The sequence below is a fragment of the Metopolophium dirhodum genome, chromosome 2, assembly GCF_019925205.1.
Source record: "Metopolophium dirhodum isolate CAU chromosome 2, ASM1992520v1, whole genome shotgun sequence".
In the NCBI taxonomy this organism is placed as follows: Eukaryota; Metazoa; Arthropoda; class Insecta; order Hemiptera; family Aphididae; genus Metopolophium; species Metopolophium dirhodum.
The window spans coordinates 34,338,552-34,357,611 of NC_083561.1; the positions used below are offsets into that span (position 1 = coordinate 34,338,552).

The following is a 19,060-nucleotide window of genomic DNA, read 5'->3' on the forward strand; positions in this document are numbered from 1 at the left end:
AACTCGCAAAATATATGGACCTATACAAAAGTATGTCTTAAAAACCAAAAATAATTTCTAAAAACCCATAAATATGTAAAGTTATACTCACTAAAAATGTTGGTTATTTCATCAACATTCTTGAAAATTGTATTTTGTACCTACATATAACACAATAATAAGATCAACCATGAACAATATGCATATGCACGAATAAGGGCTTCAAACACGTGAGGGCTTCCAGTGCCGATTATTATCCGCCGTAGCTGGTACAACTATCGATAATCGTTTCCTCACCAATGCAGACTATACGCCAAAGAAAATGATTAACAATTTTTCGTGAATTTCGGTTGTATCTTGTATATTATACGTGAACTGAAATCAACGCATACCTCATACATAATACATTAAACAGTTGCGAAAATAATCCGTTTTCCGATTTTTCAGTGTCATAGAATATAATCTGCGTAGGTATATAATATATTATAATATATTGTTGTTATAATATTCTTCTTGAGATTATCATCGATCAAAGCCGTTCTACGCGTATTGCAATGTCTATATATATATATACCGAACAAAACAATAAGACGCGTTTGTGTATGTAATATTGCAGAAACACATTCGGATGTGGACTTTGAGCAAAATAATATGCAAATGATTTCATCAGACGGAAACCATTATTACCGCTGTGGTTCCGATATCGAATTGTACAATGGAACATTGTATGCGCGTCTTACAAGGACTTCTCTATCAAAATGCATATTATAATAATACATCATCATCATACTAATATACTATTATTGTAATATACCAATATATATTACATCCGCTGTGCCCATATAAAATATGATGCATTATTCTAATACTATGACATAATGCCAATCTTTTTCGATAACATATTTTGTTGTACCTAATATTTACCAATGAGGATCCGCATTGGTATGAGTCTATCCGTTTCTATAACGAATATCGGAATAATATTATTTACTCATCTTTGAAGTATAATTTGACAAGTTTTTTCGAAAAACGAAATCCCCGTGCCGAACGCATTCCAATCTTGAGCTATTAGATCTAACAACGATCGAGCAGGTTTGTAGGCTTCGTGCCGCACCCATTTGTTGATCATGTGCAATAATTTGCAGGGTGATTCACCAAGCATGTTCACCCCTATTTTTTCCCATTAATAAAGAATTTATTTAAATTTTGATTTTGGAATTTTTAGATATACAATAGGTACCTAGTTAAATATATTGTAATTTTTGAGTTATTTCTTATTTTACTTAGTGTACTAAGAATAACAGGTCCATGATAATTATTTTGGAAGATATGGGGACAATGGCGATTTAAACATTCTAATAACTAATAATATTAATCCATTAACATTAATAAATCTATAAATTATAAAAAGCTCAAAGTATAATAAATATTATTGAACCAATAATATAACATATGTTTTATATTTGTACGAAACCATTTTTAAGGACTATTATTTGATTTGTATAAACATTGAGAAAATACTCGTTCGAATTTTTAACCGCAACATTTTCAAAATAATAATTAATAATCCACTAAATAATTTACTGAAAAAAAGAGGGGTGGGGGTATTAATTTATTAATCAGATTTTGAATGACTGCATATTATGGAAGAAAAAATGGTGTGAGCATGCTTGATGAACCATTATGTTTAAACAAAATATTATATTTTATTAATTCAGTAAATAACATTTTTTTAGTACTTATTGTGAGTTACACATCGCCGGCTTCGCAAACAACGTTATATACGTTTTACTACTTTACATAGGTTTTCGTACAAATTAACTACCTTTATATAATATATAGCGATGCATTATATATATTCACGGAAAAACAAGCGTCTCCTTATACATTTATAACTATAGGTACATACATATATATATCAGCTGTATATAATATTCTGTTGTGCACGTATAGTCTTTCAAACAATACATATATATTTATATAAATCGATAAAGCGACGCAGATACCTAGGTACATAATATATATAATATAGTGCGTAGGTGGTCGTCATAATAGTCATCGTCGTCGTCATTGTCGGGGCAGTTTTGTTTTTTTTTTTTTAATTTTGCCTTTCCACTTCGAGCATGCACCGCAGAATATATCTTACAACAAAACGTATTATCAACGCGTTTATACAAAATATTTATACCTATACATGTATTATAATATATATTATATACGACCGAACAAAACGCGTAATTAGAGATAGGTATCGTTATGGTTTGACGCGGATACGTTTTTTTCCCTCCGTTTTGTTTTCCAACCGCCGAGATAAGCCTTTCCGCGTGAAGGTCAAAAAATACGGTCGTGTGAGGGAAGGGGTTTGGTAGGGAATTAAAGACAGAACAATGGCCGTTCATTTTTTTTTTTTTTTTTAATTTTCCTTCTGCGCGTCGTTTCTTAATTTTTTTCTTCTTTTTTGATTTACGTCTGTACTTACCTGTACCAAGTGCCTATACCCACCTGTATATATTATTGATATATTATACATCATGTACCGCAGCTTCATTTGTATATACAGGTATATGATATACGCCGCTGTTGCGGTCCCGTCCCGAGGAGAGCGCGGTTCATTGAATGGTAATTCCCGATGCCCCGGTAATTAGTTCGACCACCTCTAGCGTACTTACGACAATTGTTTTCGCCGTAAATGCATTCCACAGCGGGGCCGCCCCGCGCGGGACACGTCGCCGCCGCCGCCGCGGATAAGGTGTCCATTGAAATGCGCACGCCGGCGGCCCATTTATCTTATACTCGCGGACAATATCGTACTTAGTATATTATAATGTACACGGTAGAGGGGAGGTGTCGTTCGACTGCGAAACGCGGCTATTGGACGGCACGTTTGTGAGACTAAAAATATAGTATAATATCGTTCGGGAAAATGAAATGTATAAGATTACGGCCATAATCTATCATCATTATTATTATTATTAGATATAGATACGACCAGCAGTAACGGGCACCGTAGCGTCACGAAAAGTTTTCCGCTATGCGCGCGGGCGAATTCATATTATTGAATATAACTGTTACGTGTTATTTGATATTATTATTATTATTGTTTTATGATTTCGTCGTACAATGGACTTGTGTGAACCAATCATTGACGCCGGGCGGTCGTCAAATAATTTACCAATTTATCGTGCTTCCGATTTTAGTCGTTTGCCATTATTGTGGCGGGTCGAGAATAAAATATTATGTATATAATAGTATTTACACTATTTGTCGGTTTTTTTTTGGTAGTTGCTCATTTCCAACAAAAGAGAAAGATATGTCGCTTACAACTAGATCGACTAGAATAAGATATCGTTAAACGTGTATTTGTATACTGTCAGAGTGTGAAAAACATTATTGGTATTCTAACTGAGATTACTCAGCTGAAATATTGCCCATAATTGGTGTGGAAAGAATAAACTATAAAATAGGCATAGTACAATAATATGTGACTGCCAAATTCTTTGAATATAATAATAATATATTATAAAACTCCTCCCCGCAGCGTACAACGTATACTCTTTTGATCTCCTGATCTCTGGGTGTTTAATAATAATCATTTGTTTTTTTCCCGTTTCAGCTATTTGACATGAAAAAATTTCAACAGAACGTCTCCAGAGAATTGCGCAGAGCGTACCCTGACCGCAGGCGTCTGGAATGTCAGTGTTTGAGTGCTATCAGCTTCGTCAAGAACGAACAGGACATGTTGGACAGCCCTATATGGGTGTTGATTATAAACGTCGTAGCCATGGATATGCTCAAGTCAAAATTGCCACCAAGTAAGTGGTTTTTCATCGAACCATGTTTTTTCCCACTCACGCGCCCATCGTTGGATGGATGACGATTATTATATTATAATAATAGTGTTGTCACTTGTTCTGCATTTTCTGTCCACTTTCGTTTTCTATGAGTTGAATAGGTCCGATGGGCGAGGGGAGCAGGGGTGTACCTATACCATTGTTCGAAGATATTATTTTATTCATTTTTTTTTTATTATTATTATTATATTAACCGTTCTTACTGCAGTAGAGGTATCATTATTGTATATTATCGTCTTTGATATCGACAAGAGATAATTTTATTGAAAGGAGTCGTCGACCACGTATTATTACTACGGATACTTGAAATAAATATAAATTATAAAACAATCAAATTTCAACACATCGTACTCTATAATAATATTGTTGTATACTCGTAGAATTTTTCTTTTTTCCTTTTTTTCACGCGTTGACGTTCGTTAAAGTCTTCGGAAAAGGTCATGACTACGATGGTACCGGTAAGACGCGTGATACTTGATATATTACTGTATTATATGGGTATATCAGCTAGAGAAAAGCTTTGTAATAACCCATAAATACTGAATACTTTGAAGATGATTATTGAATATTTATGACTGACTAGGGGAGCTGAAGTTGAAAATTGTAAAATAAATGATCATAAGACAATAACTGAATAAACAAGTCTTTTTCGCTGAAGTCCTTTTAGCATCACTAATTTTCTCATTGAAACCGTAGTTCCGAGTTAACGATGTATTTGACATCCTTAACTACTATAATCTTTGGAATAATGTAAATAGCACAACATTTTCAGTACAATGTACAAAATTAATTTTTAACAACATCCCCCTACATTATTAGCTAATTTGAGATTAGACAATATATCCTGGGTATTTAATGACGTTCTTTCCCATTTATCGTCTTTTACTGAATCATATATACTTGTAATATACTATATACGTTTTATGATGTATATAATAATTATATGCGCACGTACTCGCCATTGACCTGGCAAAAAAAAAATAAAATAAAAAAGGCCGCGGATACAAATACTGCAGTATAGATAACACCTATAGTAGCTCGATGCGTGAAATGAATGTGCGAGCCCGCAGACAGTCAATAATAGTCGCAAACAATGGACACGCGGTCCCGATTTCTTTTGATTGGTCACAGGACCGCGATTTGATTAGTCCTATACTCCTATATTCAGCCCCGGAGGCTCGGGTTCCCACCGCGGTTTGATTCGTTCGGCGGTCCTCCGGTGTATTACCATTATATTATAATTTGTATTAATACATATATCTGCAGCGATTCGGGTCGCTGAACTGAAATGATTTTGATTCGAGAAAATCGCACCAAAGTTCATCATCGTTTGTCGCGCGCACATACACACAATATTCGATCAATCGCCGCATGACAATTTCACTGGGCCCGTCATGATCGTTGCACAATTTAATACCTAATATAATGATATGATGTATATACAGTATAGATAGGTGTGTGTGCATATATGTACGTAAAAAGGACACTCGCAGACCGCTTTTTCGAGATGAAATTTTCACGCGCAGTGATCTTTGCCCGGAACGATAGCGAGTATATAAACATGAGGAGGCGGTTACTTTTGATGCCGTTTTCGTTTATATACAAAATCGTATACGCAATAATCTATAATAAGTAATGACATATTATATAGCCACATAGATAGTTAGATAGGCGACTTATAGTAGATGTGTAAGGTGTTTTGACTTTTTACGTAGTTATATTATATCACTATTAAGACTATATCAAATTTGCGCGCTATAACATCGCGTAGTTGAAGGGGTTGAAGGGGAGAAATATGGTATACGTAATCTAGGGACACGAACGTTTTTTTGTTTTTGTTTTGAGGTTGTGCTTTAAAGGTAAATCAACCCATGAACATCTTAGCTCCCCTCGGAATCGTCAACCCGTTTTTACCCATTTATAATAGCGTTATCAAATATATATATAATATAATGATATTATTATTACACTATATCGCTGTGCGTGTGCGGTGCCTACTTGTTGCATCGGTGTTATTCAATCCCGCGAAATTCGTGACTGCACGCGCCACACGCGGCAATAAATCGTATCGTATAATAATACTATATTATATACCGTCTCGGGGCTTTTATAGATTATCGTAATATTTTCGAATATCTGTGCGTAGCCTCGACCGATTAAGTGTAACGTTTATGTTATATATATATGTCGTATGTTTAGCGAGTTCACGGATCGACGGCAAACGGTTTTTATTATTTTCGTAATTTTCGTCGAGATCCTTGCCTATATGAATTCGAACAAAAATGTCATCACGATCGACATATCGCTAAACATTATACACTGAACAGCGCAGACGCGATCTCTCGAGGTTAGGAAATATTTTTAATACCTATATATATACCTATTATTTATTATTATAACGAATGAAAATAAAAATATAACGTCGAATTTCGTGCGCCGAGTTTTGGATCACATTATTACTCTCGTAGTCCCGTATTTATAATATTAAGGTCCATTATTGTATCGTTTATTCGATAATAAAACAATATAAAGTTCAATCGTTGTGTTATATAACGCATACGCTAGTTTAACGATCGAACGGGAATGTAGTTTTGCGGTCGGTCATCGGCATATTATATATTAGTATAGTGTTACGTGCTCCAGCAACTGGTCTCGGGCGGATGACGCGTTTTACTCTTGTCGTACGTTTATAAGTTTTTAAGTTTGTATATAATATATGCGAGTTGCGTTACATTATATCATATTTTTGACGCAAAATTCATCGATAAACTTTTTGTCGGGTCTTTGGGATTATTACCGGTTCGAAATATAGCATATGTATTTAACCCTCGAAGTCAGAATTTCTGTCTTGTCTCTAATATTATACGTCACGTTGTATAATTTCGCTCCATCACACACCGAAAAGAGTTTTTGTCAAAGTGATGAAAAACATTTTCGCTGATCCATCGAATTTTAAACGGGAACCGCGCCATTCCAAGTATATAATATTACATATATAAATATGACGATAGAATTGAATACGTTTGCACGAAAAAGCCAAAATTTGTGTGTAATACTCTGCTGGGGAGATCGAGAGAATTTTTTTGCGCGGGCGAGCGGAGGGATATTTCCACACGACTTTGCGCGGTACTATCCGATCGTTCGTGGCAGAGGGGAAAACACGTGTCGTCCTACATTCGCATAGATCATGTCCCCGCGCGGCGTGGGTGGTCGGCCGAGCGCGCGCGCGTCGTTCGTGTAATATATTATTACGTCGTCGTCGTCGTCGTCGTGTCCGCGCTCGCGATATCTCGTCAAGTGCAGTTTTTGCCGTTTTTTTTACCCGGCGGCAGTGACCTTTTAATTGGCACATAGTCCGCCCGTCGCGGTGATTAATCCGTTTCGGTGCAGTGTCCCGTTGTCGATGGCGCACTTAGGATAGTATAATATAAATAGTATAATAGTATATATTATATACATGTATATTAAGCACAACCGTTAACCATTGCAGATGATGAGTATCGCGGTCATGACTTATTTTATTATTATTCTCCTCGGTCGAAAGAGACACGCGGAGACAGAGACGTGGACAAAGAGACTAAGAAAGATAGATAGATAGTGAGAGAGAGAGAGAGAGAGACATACATACATACACACGCACGCGCAATGAAATGATATTATTATCTATATTTATATATATATGTGCGTGTGTATTGTGGTTATCGCGGTGGCAGCAGAGTGGAAAATCGGGTTGCTGACGGGAATGCGGACCCGGGGTTAAAACACTCTTAAAAAGGGATACGCGTTGGTTTGTTATGTGCATATATCTATTGTAACTCGGTGCCGATTTCCATCGGTTTATGGTTCAAAACGGTCGCGTCTAACCGGACACCACGTAATAATAATAATACGTACTCAGGCTGCGTCAGTGTCTGCGATATATATTATTATATTATAAAGTAAATCAATCGTACCACGTCCGTACGGAATAAAAAAATATGATATAACGTAATCGTGTTTCGTATTCGAATCGTCACGAGCTTAAGAGGCACACACTCGGGGATCTTAAATATTATAATATATATAGGTATACGGAGGACCCTGATATAGACTTAGTTTTCCACAACGAATGGTTCTTTTATATATCGTAGTAGAGAACAGGATGAACGCTAGAACGAGAGTGGACGCATTCTACATAATATAACTTTAGCCATCTACAGATTACGCCTTCAACTCTCGAAATCATTGGATGTTCAAATTATTGTTAGTGATTTATCACTTTGACACATACCCTCCCAATGTTTTTGAGTTGCCCCTAGTAGTACCCACTGATCCGTGAATTTTATTACTATGGGCTCTTTTTATAGTACCTATACCTATAATATAATCTAGGTGTATTAGATACACATAACTGCATTATTTTAATGTCGTCCGACTGTCTTTAATCGTCGTTGTCGTGCGCATTGTTGTTTACGCAGTGAAACGCACCACGGTGGACATCAAGAATCGGCCAAGGATCCCGATTCCGGACGAAGACCCGTACAGCATAGCGGGTGCAAACATGGTGGCCGCCACTCGAGAACAGCTGATGATGCAGACCGCGGCGCGCCGGGGTGACAAGCCGCCCAAGCTGCCACCCAGGGACCCGTCGAACCCGTACCCGCACGAAATACCCAAGGTAAAATTAATAACAAATACCTAATATAATATTATAATAACTGCAATTGGGTTGAATGAATAAAGGCGTTAAGTGATGATTTTCAAAATTTTAGATTGTTATATCCAATATCCATAATAAAACGCTTTTCTCCGTGTTACTCGGTGCAGTGATATTGTATCAATATTTTTGTGTTGGGTTTTCAACAATATTTTAGATATATGTGTGTATTTTTAGACATAAAATTTATATTATTATAATGTGTAATCACAGTGTGTGAGCTGGTGGTTAGGTGATGGGGAGCAGTCTGGTGATAGAGAAGATCTGGAGAAGAAAAATCTGGTCAGGTCCGAATAACTCTCTGAATTTTACATGCTATAGTACCTATATTTAATAGAGTGTGTAAAATAATCATGGAAACATATCCGAGATCCCCTCCCCAGTTAAAAGTACATAAATGTTACATATATACGAAATACGTTTAGACCGTAGCTAGGGGTCTTTGCCAATTTATCCCCCTCCCCTCTCCCAACTCACAAATTAACAGCATAATATTATGAGATTATAAGTAGAAAAATGTACCATTTCCAAATAATAATATTTTTTAGAATAACCAACACGTTTAGTATACTTTATATAATTGATCGACTTAGAACCGGAGAAGTAATTGTAACTCCAAGAGAATTGGGTTACTATATAGATAACCCTGCAGCACACTCCTACTTGCTAAAAGCACTGCTTATGGTTGGTAAAAATTTCACCATGATCGTTTTGCAGATATTCAAAGTCCTAATTCGTTATAATATTATATATGAATCCTCTTCGATTAGTAATAGCCAATAAGTAATAGGTATACTTCATTATCTGCATCATCGGTATTAAAGACTTAAACAATGGGAGAACTGAATGCGTCACGTTGAGGCGAGCGGCTTAAATTTAATAGTATGTACTGTACAATATAAAAGTGAGATTATATACGATATTATGTATAATATATGAGGTAAGACGATACATCATAATATGATATAACATCAACGAGTTTTATGATGTATATACACGGTCTTTTCGTTTTCCAAGTATACAGTATATACTCGGAAAACGAATTATCTATCTCTAAATGTAGGTATATAATGCGTTCTGACAGTTTTATGTCTCGCCAGATTTCGCGTGCACATATAAATTTGTCGGAAGTGTTTCTCTAAAAGTCTACTTATACATTTTTTTTCTTCTGGTAATTGCAGCCCGACTACGACGACATCGAAGAAGAAGAAAACAGATTGGTCGGCTCCATGAAGCAGTTCACCTCGTCGAGGGGAAAGGACAAAGTCAAGGACAACAATAAAAAATACGGTAAATACATACATACATACATACGTACGTACTTACGCTCATTTCGTCATAGGTATTATTTAATACGGCGATGTCCCTTCTAGAGCCAATATAATAATAGAATATATATAATCTTATAATCGGCCATTAAAAAAATACGTATACTATAGCGGTGTGGTGCTCCGCAGACGGATTTTCCGGTTCATCACGGCCGGTATACGATCGGCACAGCTATAGAGCACACGCATAATATTATTATTATATTATATAGGTACTATTATAAGGATAAGCACAATTCCGTGTCCCAGCGCCGATTTTGCAACAGTGTAATCGTTCGGGGAAAGAGGCATGTGCTGTGCACACTGAACATTTATGCACAATTGTACCTTTGTTACATTATATTATATTATAACGTATTAGAAAATTGCATCGACGGCTGCAGATGGTTAAAATATAATATTCTCTCATTTTATTTTATAAACAAAAAGGCTTAACATTTTCGTAATTTGCTTACATTTATATGAACATAATATGAACTTAATATTATAGTGGCATTACAACGGGTAACAGTTCTTTTCTATACAATTCTTTTTTTCGTTCAGTCGATTACATTCATCTAAAAATTATATCTTGGTATATTTACCGACGGTTTTGAAAAGATTAATTTTGTTATCAGTGTTTCAATAATATGACATGACGTGACCTAAATGCTACTTGGACGGTATCCACGTAAATAATGGGACACATAAATAACGCAAACAAATTTCGTGCTCCGAATAAAAAAATTATCATGTACGATATAATAGTAGTGAAAATCAGTCGTGAACATTTCCCGTCCCGCGAGGCCATTGATATTATTATATTTATAATTATATTATATTATTATGACTATAAATGTAATATGTATAATAATATAATATACATGTTGTATTATAAAACATTTTTTTAATGTTTCTCGGCGGATTCACTTCGGCGCGGCACCGCTTTCTGGATGATTTCAAAAGACAAAACCTATATATCATTATTATTACCCATCATAATGCGTCTGCGCAATAATAATTATAATTTCTTTGCATCCGGCAACGGCCTTGCCTGGTTTTCGTATTCTTTTTATTCCGTTTCGTCGAGATTACCTAATTCAACATAAAAAAGCAACGAGGTAGTAAGTATATACGTACTACGCCTATACGTCTTGTCATCGTGGTGGGCATCGTCATTATATTATCATAATATAGGTAGGTAAATATTTTATATGCGTTCAGCAGCTGTCGCATATCCGTCTGCCATGCCAGACGCTCGGCCTCTCCTCTCGCAGACAATCTATGTACAGGGTGATCCATCGAGAATGCTTCGCCCCAATTTCGTCGTTCATTTAAATTTTGATTTTTGGTATATTTATGATGTATATTCAAAGACCACACGTCCACACTTTGAACAAACTTCTTCTTTTCACCAACATTTGGAACCACGGAAATTCCAAAAACCAGAATTTAATCAAATTAATAGGTACCTAATCAAATGATAAATAGGAGTGCGTGCATGCATAATCAATCACATATTGTATAATTCATAAATAATAATATACTTAAGTCGCTATTGGTGGTACATAATAGCAACCTATATGATTTACACAATTACACATATACGACATATGTAGGTGTATAGTATTATTAATATTTATATACAGTGAAATAGTTGTATAATCGGTAGTACGTGTATACAGATGGGGCGAGACTTATTGTATCGTTAGTGTTAATGCGATTTTGGATTTTGAATATTATGCTGACTGCTATTTCCCCCATCAAAATTTACCAACTATACCTAACCTGGCGAGACTTAAATGCATGGAAACCGATTTGAATTCGTCACGACTCGCGAATAAGTTTATACCACGAGATCGACTTTTCCTTTTTTTCCGACGTCCATGGTTCACCTCTATAATTTTTTTTTTTTAATTCAAAATCTAAATGACGAGTCTGGAATTTCAATTATGAACGCCGTATTTTAACCAGATTTCCATGAAGGCATGATTTAAGTTTAATATTTATAATACAAAAATACAAACTTCCTCATTGATTTCATTAGGTACGAATAAAATAAAATTCGATATCTATATAATTGTATGCCTCACAACTCATACTTTACACTCAAACTTAAGAATCCAAATCGTCTCAGAAACAGCAGAATCTGCAACTTACAAACTTTTTCACTCCCGAATTAAAATTCACCCAAATCGCCCTTCTTTCCCACACTATTATTATACCATATTATACCTGGAAATCTTTCTAGAATAAGGTTCTACAAAAATCGGCGTGAGAGAGACTTGGTGCATACTAATTACGTCAACTCGAAATAAATTTCAAGATTCAAGTGTTACAGCTGGGCGATTTCTTAACTAGTCATTCGTGTTATTCGTACAGTATTTTATTAACCACACAATTAGTGCTTACTGGAAATAATTTTACAGATTGTATAATTTCAAATAAAATATGTTTAATAAATGGATAATACCTAATATATTATATTATTCACATATATACGAAATGGGCAATCGGTACTCGCGTAATCCACTCGGATTACCGGTTACACTATTCTAGATGTTTGTGAAAAAATAAAACTGCAGCAGCTATAGGTGAAAGGCCGAGTCGGTGCGCGCAGAACCGGCTGACGTATATGCACTTTCACTAAACGAAACGGCATATGCGTACCTTGACATTTAGTATCAATTTATTATTATTATATTTTAAGCACTCCGCACCCGTCGTAATTATAAATGTTAGCTCGAACTCGACATGAGACGATAAGAGTATTAGACAGACGGTCGTGCAGGTTAGGCGTATGTCTGATAATATAGGTGCTGTACAATATTTTGTCTCGATATTACAGTTACAGGTTTCTATGTAAGCATCGACTTCAGGACAAATAAACGATATACCTACCTAAAAAAAAAAACACTTGTACCCATCAAAAAGTCGATGTCTATAAAAAAAATGGTTGTGTCCTATGATAGTTTGACTGCATCTGGTACCGTGACGGATTGCCAAAACGGTTGATCTGTATTCGCATTTTACGGGTCCGATATATCATGTTTATGTGCCTAAAATTAAGTCGACAGTAATCAGCTGCGAATTTTGCAATCGAAAAACAACACGCCAATCAAATACCTATACTTGACTAGGCGAATGTCGTGACACTGTACGTCGTTTTTGTTTATAAAAACAATTAATTTTTGGTTTTCAGACGACCCGTACTACTGCGGACTGAGAGCCAGAGTGCCAAATTTCGTCAAGACTTCCAACGGAAAGACCAAGGAGTTCATCAAAGATGTGCCCGTCGGCCCAAAGATGAGCACCGCCGTGCCGCCATCCCGCTACCAACAGAATCCGATGGCCCTGTCCAACGGTCACCTGGCCACCGCCGCCGCCGTACACTATCATCATCATACGCAGCCCGCCATGTGGCACACGCGCAGCTTCGACAGCGGAATGGGTAAGCAATCTTTTTACATTACATTTCATTATTATTAATTATTATTTCGTGAATTCGATGACCGCCTCGGATATGATGGATATATATCGAATATAATCGATTAGTATGTTCGTGTACCGCACTTCGGTCGAGAGTTCTCCGCGATAGCGTTAATTAATCGACTATTATAGGAACCTAACGATTATACATCGTCACGGCGAAATTTCGATTTTATGCGGTCGATGATAACGGGTCCGAATTTTATCCATTTCCCGCTTCATTCGGTTGTATTATTATTGCACCCGCTGCGGGTTTATGTCGTCTATTTAAAAATCATATTTTTTTTTAAACTTATAGACAGATATATAATAACATAATACAAAACATGACGAAAGGCGTGCGTATTATATTCATCGATGCAGTAATCAATATAAATGCGTTCGTTCGCTGCACTATAATATTATAGGAACAATTATCGATATCAATTATTACTGATCTTCGTTAGCGCCTCGGAGGAAAGTGCCTTCTCTACCCTTTTAATCTAGATCCACCCGTGTCCTGTAATAAGTGTAATACTAATTTTAGTGTATAATGGTTTCAACGTTTCTGTTAAAATTAAATATAATTAGTTGTGGGTAACGAAACATTGGCCAGTGGAACGGAAATAAAAACACTATAAGTTTTCAATTAGGTACTTATTTTATATTTGGGCATCAATTTAATATTTGCGTGTACAATAAGTACATACAATTGTTATTTGATTGGAAAAAATGAATAAAAGAATGACGTTATCAACACACTTGGACAAGATCCGTTAAAATGGTTATTTAATATTCATTTTTTAAAAATACGCATTAAAATTATACGTAATTTATTACCTATTCAGAATAATATGAAACAAGTTGTACGTTTCATGTTTTTCCGAATAACTATGTAATTATTGTACCCATATTTTACGGTCAGATAAAATTACTTTCGAAATGTTCAACAAAGTTTACTGTCACGTTATGCGCTTCAATTACAGCATAGACGCTGTCTTGTAAGATTATATTTAAAACAGCTTACTGTCCTAATGACTCTTTTCATTCGATTTCGTTACAAGAAAAAATTCCAATCAACACGATTTCATGTTCCGAAGGTAATAACTAATAACTAATTATACGTTTTTAGTATAATATGAAATATACATTTTAACGTCAATATTTTGTTCACTGTATTTAATCCTACTTCCGTTTGTCGGTTGAAAGTGTTCTATTAAAAATAAAAAAGTTTCATTCCAAAAACGTTAACGTCTATACTTTATTATATAACTGATAGCTGCATTGTAAACTGTACAATATTACCTCATAGAGTGTGTTGTAAACTTCGTGTCAAAAGGATTACTATCATAGTATATTACTAAGTATATTATATACAGGATTATTCACAAAGCTTTCTCAACCCGATTTACCATTAATTATAATGATTTCATTCAGTTTCTGTTAAACTATAAAAATAATATTCGTTTGAATTTCAATTTATATTCTCAAATATTTTTAAAACAATAAACAATAATATTTTCAAAATCTATTTGACAATTTACAGAAAAAAACGTGTGTTCATATTTTTAAAAAACAAATTTTAATTTTATCGCCACAGCTAAGACACTCCTTAAATAAAAAAGTAAAATATAATGGCACCTATATTATTTAAGTATTCTAAAAAATGTCAAAATACAGAGTTGTATATTATGCATTATTTAAATTTCAAGGACGTGTTGAGCGTGGTCCGTGAATCACACTGTAGGTACAGTATACTTCGATTTTAAAAGTAAAACGGTCCCGTCTCGAATTGAAACCACGTGCGAATCCGTATTTGTATGTGGGTCATAAAAGCATTTACGCAGCTTCTGGTACACATAATATTAATATAAAATTATATACAGGTATAAATCTGGTGTACGTATTACAAAAATTAAACTCCACGTTGGTCGTTTTTGCGGATTTTTCTTCACGGCTGTCGGCACGAATCCGGACCCCGTTATTCAAATTTAATTGCGCCGGAAACGCCTATTATTATTGGGTACAATTGATTATCGAGCTCGACCGTCGTCAAGTCCACCACCATGAAAACCGTGACCTGTGTATCGTTGCAAACGCGTACGACGATTCCCGTTCCCCGGTATTGAAAACGATATAGATTAAATCGAATTTCAAATGTACGAACCGTATAGGTTCCTCGTTCCCAAGACCTATGTGTGTGTGTGTGTGTGTGTGTGTGTGTGTAATGTACAATATAATAAACGATCGCACTACGCGAAGGTTTCATAACGGTTTGCTAAAGATTGACATTGTTCTTACCTTATCCGGAGTGACCATGCCAGAGCGGTATCTGTAACTGCAGAGCAGGAAGGGACGAATTCGAGGCTGTTCACCTGGAAAAATATACATTTTAATAATAACAATAAATAATAATATGACCGCCCTAGAATTGTAATATCAACGGATTTCCACCGGTGCATTGGACTTATCGGTGTAGGTAGACTACGCCATTAAATATTACATTGTTTATTACGTATAATATTAATGTTATTTGCGACTGCAGCGGAGGACTATATAACGGCTCGGCGACAATATACGAGTATATACGATCCCGCGTGTTGCGCAATTTTATTATTTATGACTATTATATTATTTTTTTAAATTATTATGTTATTTTCTCATAACCGGTTTCGTATAATCGTGTCCAAATAAGACGACGTCGACGCCTAAACGGTGTTCGCAAAATGTCCAATCAGCAAATAATTAGTCCACTGACTTCTCCCGATCACGGTGTAGTACGGTGACACCAATGCGTAACGAACATAATTATTATAATAATATAAGAATATAGTATGACAATATTGCAGCTATTCAGTTTGTAGTTTATATAAACAAATATCTATATCATAATTTAATATTTTTTACTATCCATACAGAATCCCTAGTAAACAATTAATAAATAAGATTGAAAATAGTTTTAATATCTGTTTACCATAATATTACGATATTCATTGAAAATATGTAGTGAAATGTCTGCCTTACGAATAACGCGATCGTCCCGTTTAATAGGTACCTACATATTATATAATATTAGGAAATTAGATTTTGGTGATCTTGGACCAGACTACGCCATTCAGATGTGATTGAACTTTCAAGTTGAAATGTCTTTAAAACGAATAATATTAAAATACATTTTTTTGAATAGTCCTCTACAACGCCACCACCCCATCCCGATTCGAATAGATTTTGTCGTTGGATTATCTATAGAGACTCGCGAGTTGTGTCATTATAGTATAATGCATACCTTTCGGATATGTTTAAATAAGATAATATGCAGAAATAGATACTTTATAGTTTATTTTATCATATACGTCGATTGCATTAGTGCTCTATAGGTTAAACATAATATTATAATATGGTGTTAATGATGTTGTACTAAATGCAAATGTTTTTTCCCGTTTATGTTTTGCAGACGCCGAAGTATTCGATTCACCGTACAACCACATCTACGGACGGCTGCCCATACCCACCAGAGGTTACATACCGACGGGACACAGGACTCCGATGTACGTCGGCGAATGGGACTAAAGATTCGAAAAGGGCGGAGTGACCGAAGTCGGGTCGCGCTCCTCGTCGACAACGATTCAAACGATTCACTTTTAAAAGACAAGAAAATTAAAAAAAAAAAATAATATCATTTTATTATAATATTATAGTAGATCCCTTTTCGTTTTGTTCTCTCGACTGATGGATTTATATATATATATATATATAAGTAAATTGCGTACATTTGTATTATATAATATTATAACATAATGTATCGGAAAACGATTTCACGAGCTTTTTTTTTTTAACTTCTCTCTTTTTATTTTATTATATAGAATATTTAGTAGGTAGGTATATGTATTTTTTGTGATTTTTTTTTTTGTTTTCGATTTTATTTGATTAGTCCGCCGCCGGTACGAAACGCGACGACCTCCGTAATATCGCAATGATGTGTACACACATTTTATCATGATAATATTATAATGATGTGAATATTAAGCATATTATAAGTTTTATAATAGAAGAAAATAACTCGCGCGGGATTTTCTCTTGCGGATACATAGCAGCAGTGACATGCTACAGTAATTATTACAAATAAATAAATTATGTCTCTAAAATCACAGTCACCGCGTACGTCGATATCAAAATTTTGGAAAAATTCGAAATCGTGTATCGATGACGTGTGCGATCATTCATCATCCCACGGTCGTCGAACATACACTTACATTGCAAGTATTGTATTGTTGTTATAATTCTCACATAAGTACACCAAAAAAAAAAACACCGTCATCTTGGTGATAATATTATTATTTCGTAGAAAGCGAAAAACAGAAAAGCGAAATTTAGTCGTAGGTACCAGCCAGCATCCGACGGCGACGTCTCGGCGTCGACGATGTGTATAGAGAGGTGGTGAGTTAGGATACCATTTTTTTTCTCACCGTGTGAAAATAAATAGATCAAATAGAGAACAGGAAAAATGCGAAAAAATAAAATACGAACCGGTGTGGGTAAGTCGTAAAATCGATCGAATTCTTCGTATAATATATTAATAATATGTAGAAAGAAATAAACAATTTTAATTCGTAACAAAGAGATTAAGTTTAATTTTTATGAAAACAAACAAATCGTACTGTATAAAAGTAATTTATATATTATCTTTGTTGTTTATTATTATTATATTCTTTTTATATATATACATTTTCTTTTAAGCTCGCGCTATTGGTATTCATATAATATCATAATATAATATATATATATAGGTACGTTACGATTAGACTTTTAGGTTTAACGCATAATATTATTATTATAGTATTATCAACATTATTATAATGATATATCATATATACATTGTACGCCTATTTTATATGCCCTTTTTTCTCTCTCAATTTTTTATTATATAATTAATTATTATTGCGAACAGTTAGCGTGTTTGACGCGTGCGGCAGACGCAGTGCATTTTATATCATAATAATAATTATTATTACAATGGTATATTATGATCATAATATACGCATAATATTAAACTATTATAATATTGTCAAACAAGGTTCGCACGCGTCGATTGCGTTGTTCACACTTGTTGTCGTATATATATATATATATTATATAAATATATACAATCAACGATTATGTGATCAATATTATAATATTATACGCATACATACCAGTTAATTATAATATTATCATTTTTATTTTTTAGTTTGTTTAAGTATATTTTAAGTATATTATAATGGTAATCCGAATTTTTATTTCATGACAATATATAATTATTATTATCGCCTATATTATATTATATACTATACATATATTATAATATAAGTTGTCTTGTATTTCTACATAATTATATATGTGTGTTTTAACGATAGTAATGATAACAATATACAATAATATGAAAAAATTGAAATGTTTTTATTATCATGGCATACCTATGAATGGGGTTTCCAAGTTTGGTTTTGAAATTCCATGGTGTGTGGGCTAAGCAGCATGTTCCAAGTCACCTCGCAATAAAATTGGATATCTCGAAAAGGACTGTATACGAGTGTAAACCTCGAAAAACGAATTTAGCTAGTTTTGTATAAAAATTCTTACGCATCCTAACCTAACCTAACCTAACCGCGGTGGGAGGGTACCTATATTGTTCTTCTACTTCCCAGCTTTTACAGTCCGCGTAGGACCTTCGCTGTACCGACCACTCTTATCACTCCGATCACTATCTTCTATTCTTGTTCCTG

General features: G+C 34.7%; 1 protein-coding gene across 4 annotated transcripts in view; it reads left to right on the forward strand.

Moving 5' to 3' along the window:
• The window catches only part of LOC132938123 (uncharacterized), a 168,485-nt gene extending 149,768 nt beyond the window's left edge, over window positions 1-18,717 (forward strand). For 2 of the 4 annotated variants that reach the window (XM_061004802.1, XM_061004805.1), the window contains exons 6-10: window positions 3,593-3,791; window positions 8,279-8,487; window positions 9,708-9,816; window positions 13,036-13,284; window positions 16,756-18,717. In XM_061004802.1, the coding sequence (XP_060860785.1) occupies window positions 3,593-3,791; window positions 8,279-8,487; window positions 9,708-9,816; window positions 13,036-13,284; window positions 16,756-16,871 (882 nt within the window). In that variant the 3' untranslated portion in view covers window positions 16,872-18,717. The remainder of the gene's footprint in view (window positions 1-3,592; window positions 3,792-8,278; window positions 8,488-9,707; window positions 9,817-13,035; window positions 13,285-16,755) is intronic. The other 2 variants (XM_061004803.1, XM_061004804.1) reach the window with 2 other exon arrangements.
• The last annotated feature ends 343 nt before the right edge of the window (window positions 18,718-19,060 follow it).